Here is a 6,399-nt window from a genome sequence, read left to right as displayed (position 1 = left end):
GAATAGGGTTATTATGATATTTAGATATTGTTCTGAAATAATAAATTGTATTCCAGAATAAAAATATTATTCTCAAAATAAAAAGGGGCGTGCTTATATTAAATTTTTACTGTATATTCTAACATCTCCCCTTAACTCGAGATTTTCAATTCCTATAGTTGGTTGAGTATATTTCGACTTGCTTGAATTCCTCATTTATAAACAGTAGTATATACCACGTATACTGGCTCCGGCAAAATTGGTTTATTTTTCAAATAATGCTCTGACTTTAATGTCACGTCGAATCACCAAATTAATCTAAAAATTTAAATTATTAGATAACAAAGCAATGCTACAAATCATATCTTCACAATAAATAATACAAACACATAAACAAGCACTCAAACACACACACACACCAAAAAAAGAAAAAAAAAATTAGAGGCACATACACACAAATCTTTCAGTAATAAGTTTATGAAACAATTCTTTTTATACTTTCAAATAAGTGCAGACCCTTGCATCCATGTAAACTTTCCCAGATCGGCAAAAGTATCCCTTACTAGGAGCACAATGCTTATCCTCAGAACAAATACATAATCCTTCTAGCGCACACCCCTCCTTTGTTATGTTTGTTCTCCCTTTTATTCCAAGCACTTGGTCGCTCCAGTCACTGGAAAACAATCCATCAGGATCATACTTCTCCTTCACCTTCACAAACTCCTCATTCTTTGCATACTTCTTGATCACACCATCGAAGGCAATATTTCGATTCTTCCCCCAATGCGGTAGTCCGTCGTATTTGAACAACGCCATCTGTTCAATCTCTTCCAACACATCCTCATAAAGCCTTGGAGCCATCGAATCATGGCTTCTATAATATGTTATGTCAAAGTCTACCATGTCGTCCTGCTTACCTAAGTATGTGGTTGATGCCTTAACATACCGCATGAGGATACCATTGTAGAGCTCGATGCCACACAGGGCTTCTGAGTTTATATCACGTAATTTTTGGACATCGAGGATGAAGGCTTTGACTTTCGAGAGTGCAATGCTGATGGTTGTCTGGTGGAAGAACTCGCCTTTGATCCTTGGATCCCAAGGGCAAGTAGTGATGAGCAAATCCTCTGGACTGCTGATGCAACCCCCTGAGGACTGCATTCGATTCTGGTAACCGATGACTGGATAACCCGTGAACGAAACACCATCGTTTGTTAAGCCGTATCCAACAAGAGCAATTACTGAGTTTATCATAGTAGCATCGACGCATTTGCCGTCACTGTTGCGAGTGGCCTCTAGACCTTCCTCTTCATATATTTGAGTTGAGAAAATATCATTAGAACTAGTCATGATAAGGTTACATAGAAGTTGCAAAATATTGTACAGTTCACATACTATAATATTTGAGCTTGTTTTTAGTTTGGACTAGGAAACACCTTAGATTTCATATTTGTACATATACAGTTCAAAATCTATGGTTTTTATGTGGATAATACCCTCAACTTAATTTTCTTTTTACAACTATAAATTTAAATAGTAATAATTAATAGGCGAAGAGACAAATATATTTTTTAACCGAGAGAAACATATTCCCGATAATTTTATCTTTAAGAAGTTATATTTGAGGGTATCCAAGAAAAGCAAAGGTTTCTAAGGGATGATAGACACCAATATCAACCTCGTAGAGGGTATATACGTAAATAAAAAGCTAACAAAAGAAATATGCAAAGAGCAATCTTTCCAAAATGATAAAAATAATGATGAAAATGCTTCAGATAGTAGTAAAATTACATCTATATCCATTTTTTTTTCTTTCGGATATAAATAAGAATATGGATAGTAAACATATTACTTAATTATATATCCACTAAATATAGTCATGAATACAGATGAATTATTGGATATATTCATATTTATTTTGAAATCTATAACCGTACGTAATATAATTACTAAAATATTTAGTTAATCAACAAATACATACAAAAGTTAGATTAGAGATTCAGATAAAGAGTATAAAAAAAAAACTCTTGTACCATAATTTTCATATATTTTAAATGAGATGATATGAGAAGTAGTAATTCCAATATTCGTATAAACTACTTAGATACGGATACAAATTTAAATATTAAGATGGATAGAAGAAGCGGATGAGTTTAACATGACCAAGTATGAGCATAATTCTCATTTTTTCTTACAATTCTCAATAGTAATCTTTTCCTCTAGAAGAAAAAAAAACCCAAGATAAAAAATTTAAATAAAAAAATAGTACCTGTTAATCTATTGGCTGTTGTTACAAATGTCGCAGTAGATCGAAAGCCAATGAAATCAAAAAGGCCATTGCCTGACACATTGATAGGAACTCGATCATCGATCCGGTAGAGAGCTTTGCGGTGGCCAGGAAACCATGCGATGTCGGCAAACTCGTGCTGATTGCCGAAGGTGACGGCCAATTCTTGCAGGTTGTCATCACTGCGTTCGGAGAAGGTAATTGAACGCTTAAATAATGGTTGCAATGCCAATGTCACCTGAAATTACCAAAGAGATAGATCGAGTAAACGATTGATGGTTCAGTCAGTGGTCAGTGGCATAACCTCAGTTTTTCCAAGAGAGGAAGAGAGTTGGAGGCAAACATGAAAACAATGAAATGCGCGCGAACTTTAAAGAACTTAAAAAATTTATACATGAAAAATGCCTTTGTAATTCTAGAATTGTTGCAATGTCTTTTATAATTATATCAAGATTTAAATATCAACCCGTAAGAATTAAAGTAATCGGTCAATTTTCTTATTAAGCGCGAAGGATATAATTATTAATTTATGTTTACTCATGAATTACTCTAAAATTATATTTTAACTGTTGTGATTAAGCCTAATTAACTTCACTCTCTTATAATTTTATTTATATCATTTACTTTTTTATAGTTATATTCAAACTGATACTATTATTTTTTATATTATTATATTTAACTAATGTAAAATTTTAAATTTAAAGATAATTATTTAGAGGCAAAATGGTAGATAATTAGATAAGCTTCTAAATGCATCTAATAACTTTATCTCTAAAGAATATATTAGTCAAATACGATGAAAAAAAACGTAAACTTAAGCTTGACTTATGTGGGTAAAATATCAAAATATTTTTTCAAAAGAAAATTTACCCTTGACTTTAGACGACTATGTACCTGAGAAATGACTCCAAGAATCCCAAGAGATACCTTAACCGCATCCATGTCAGGGTCAGTAACGTCCAACTCCCTAACCTTCGCATACCCTTCCTCCGCCGGCGCCGGCGTGACGATCCTAATCCCGACGACGTACTCATGCACGGCGCTCCCCTTCCCCGTTAAGGAGCTCCCGTGGGCGCCGGTCCCCAGCATCCCGCCGACCGTCAACCCCCACCAATACGGTGCGTAGGGCAGCGCTAACCCCGCCTTCCCCGCCGCCTCGATCAAATCCTTCAGCACCACTCCGCTCTCAACCACGGCTGTCATCGCGTTCGCGTCGATGCTTACGATACGGTTGAGGCGCCTCGTGCTAACGATAACGCCGCCGTCCCCTCCGGGGCAAGCTATCTTCGGAATGCTATGAGAGTACCTCGTCGCCGCCTTCATCTTCTTCCCGCGAGCCGCGGCGTCCGCCACCGCCGCGACGAGCTCCTCCTCGGAGGCCGGGAAAACGGCGGCGGCGGCGCGGCAGGTGGAGCGGTCGGGGAAAGTTCCGTAGGCGTTGCTGACGGTGCAATTGGTTGTGCCCGAGGAGCACACGATAGGGTCCGGTGGAGGGCTTGGAGAGGCAAGATTGGCCAAAAGTAGGAAGCCTAGCAGGAGAGTAACTCCCGTGAGTTCCTGCGTTGCGTTGGGGTTCATGTCAAATTGGAGGTCGGACTTATGGCGTTTTAGTTGAAGAGCTTTCTCCTCTTCCAACCTTATATGGTGAAGGGACAAAAGTCCACGGCTACCATTGGAGGAAGTTGATCTGTGGACAAGAGCTTGAGAATAAACTTGGCTTTCTTCTCAGACAATAAAAGACGTGGTACGATAGAATTGCTTGCCCTGAATTTAGATTCATTCGCGTACTGGACTCCTCTATTACTACGGCACTCAATTGCCTCTACCACTGCTCTTTCCATAAAAGGAAGAGAAATTAAGAAGCTAAATGATTCAATAACGAATATTAATTTCTCTCTCCTAATTAAATGGTTGAGATTAAATAATATTAAATAAAATTAATCAAAAGTACCGATTACTTTTCTATTGTAAGGATAAATTAGTCATATTTTATTTCGCTCTTAGATATCCATTTTTTAATAAAAAATAAAAATAATAATAAATTAGTAGAAGTTAACACTCCTATTATTAAGGAAACAGTTATAAGAATAAACAATAAGAAAATACTTAAATTCTAATCTTTTTATTAATTAATCTAGTCTCATATGTAAAATATCTTATATACCATTTTAATTTATGAAAGGATAAAAATTATTTTTAATAACTAATTGGTTAGCATGAAATCATTGCTCAAATAAGAATCCGATTCCATCATGTTCTATGTTAGTTAATTAGTTTATTTCCGATGTAGAGAGATGTTTACACGATTGCCAATGAAAACTTCTAAAATAGTCATTCCGCTAGTTCAACCTAATTAGTCATAATTAAAACACAACTTAGACTTACAAAATACCTAGTTTGCCCTTGGATAGATAATTAAAAATAGATTTAAAGCTATCCAATAACATACCAAATACAATAGTACAATAAAATATATCTTATTTTATATATGAGATAAAAATTATTGATAAAGATTTTATACTTTAAAAGGGCTCGGTTACTTTAGAAATATATATATACATATATCCATATTTATTATTTTCAAAATGAAGATTTTATTTTAGAAATAACTATTTTAGGATAAAGAGTAATAATTACCTTTGGTGTTATATTGTTACAAACCAGATATGGGTCTGATCTATATGCAAGAAAATTAAAATAATTTATACAAATCGAACTATGACTTGCCTTATATGTTTATATGACTTAATTAGACTTGGTTTAGTAGCATATATGACTTAACAAGACTTGCCTTAGTGGCTTAAATGACGTAAGAAGATTTATCTTAAGAGCTTACATCATAAAATGATTAAAAGATAAGTAGACTCGATCCATCGAGCCTAATGTCCTCATGATTCGATCCGATCAGACTTAGATCGTATCAATTCGCCACACTTCTGACACCTTATCATCAAGGGGACAAGTACACGAGTTGGATCTTCTGGCTCATGCCGTGCTCGTGGACCCATGAGTTTGTATGCAGATTTAGCTCAGTCAGCTAACGCGAATCCACTAGGTCGTTCCACCAGTCATCCTCGAGCTTGTACTCGAACCCCAAGTCACACTCATGGTTTTCCAACTAGTTCTCGCAAGGTGGTCGAGCTGGTCTCTAAAACTTAGCACGCCTCGAGATACGTGTACTTCATCTCCCTCACTCCATAGACAAAACCCTAACCTTAGGGCTGAAAAAGTTTTTTGGCCAAGGGAACTCTCTATGGGCTACATCGGTGCCGGTGATGGCTAGGTAGGGTCATGGGCTATCAACAGTCAATCTCTAGGTGGTCCTTGCATTGGCAGAACGATCATGAGCGAAGGCGATGAAGCAACAACGGTGGCCATGGCGCGTCGATGGAGGGCCCACCGACTCCCGATGGCTACGTTGGTGACCATCGTTGTAACACCCGCCACCAAACATGTGTCCCTCACGTGGGTAGAACCCACGTGATTATCACGTGACCTAGTGGTCAATGTTTCAACACAATATACAAGCGAAAAGCCCATATTTTCGTAAATAAAATAGACATAGAAATCCATAACACCAAGGGCACAACAAGCCCAAAATATATATTCAAATAAAAATAAAATGAAGCCCACGTAGGAGCTATAAGCCATTTAGTTTAATTTACAAAAATAAAATAAGAATAAGAATTAGAAAACTCAAGCAAGTCTTCGCCAGATCCTCCACGAGCCTCGGGTTCATTTATTAATTTAAAAATAATTCCACTAAACGGTGATGAGCATAAAGCTCAGTAAGTATTTACTACTATAGTCTAACAATAGTGCGATGAAAGATGCAACAATAAGTAAATATGAATATGCACATCATGATCAATAAAATGCACCAGTCCCATATACCCGTCATGCTCATCTAATAAGCACAAGCATTAGCAATTGATAACCTACCACACATTATTCGGACTGTCAAGCCCTCAAACTCGAGGTCACACTAAGTTTTGCCTAGTGGCCATGTCAATGCTACACCACATAATATGCATTCTCTAGAACTACCAAGTCTGTAACTTAGGCTGTTGTAGAGCTGCACCCGTAGGCCACATCATCATCTCAGACCCGACCACACGCATACCCCCAAGGGA

At 37.0% G+C, this 6,399-nt stretch overlaps 1 protein-coding gene across 1 annotated transcript; it reads right to left on the bottom strand.

Annotated features, from left to right (window-relative positions):
* Window positions 1-329: 329 nt before the first annotated feature.
* LOC140800683 (L-gulonolactone oxidase 2-like) lies at window positions 330-4,032 on the bottom strand. The gene is made up of 3 exons (XM_073155455.1): window positions 3,161-4,032; window positions 2,249-2,504; window positions 330-1,286 (listed from the first exon to the last, which is right to left on the bottom strand). Exons 1-3 carry the CDS (start codon window positions 3,842-3,844, stop codon window positions 472-474), a joined length of 1,755 nt encoding a protein of 584 aa, XP_073011556.1. The 5' UTR covers window positions 3,845-4,032; the 3' UTR covers window positions 330-471.
* Between the last annotated feature and the right edge of the window lie 2,367 nt (window positions 4,033-6,399).

Source organism: Typha latifolia, chromosome 14 (assembly GCF_019914945.1).
Source record: "Typha latifolia isolate L0001 chromosome 14, TyphaL0001v2, whole genome shotgun sequence".
Classification (NCBI taxonomy): Eukaryota; Viridiplantae; Streptophyta; class Magnoliopsida; order Poales; family Typhaceae; genus Typha; species Typha latifolia.
The sequence above is the reverse complement of the archived record's forward strand: the minus strand, read 5'-3'. Positions and strand labels throughout refer to the sequence as shown.

Coding starts and splice junctions, on each gene's coding strand:
- LOC140800683 (XM_073155455.1), bottom strand. CDS start 3,844: ATGAACCCCAACGCAACGCAGGAACTCACGGGAGTTACTCTCCTGCTA. Junction 2,505..3,160: donor TTCTTGGAGTCATTTCTCAG/GTACATAGTCGT, acceptor TGGTAATTTCAG/GTGACATTGGCATTGCAACC. Junction 1,287..2,248: donor AACAGCCAATAGATTAACAG/GTACTATTTTTT, acceptor AAATATATGAAG/AGGAAGGTCTAGAGGCCACT.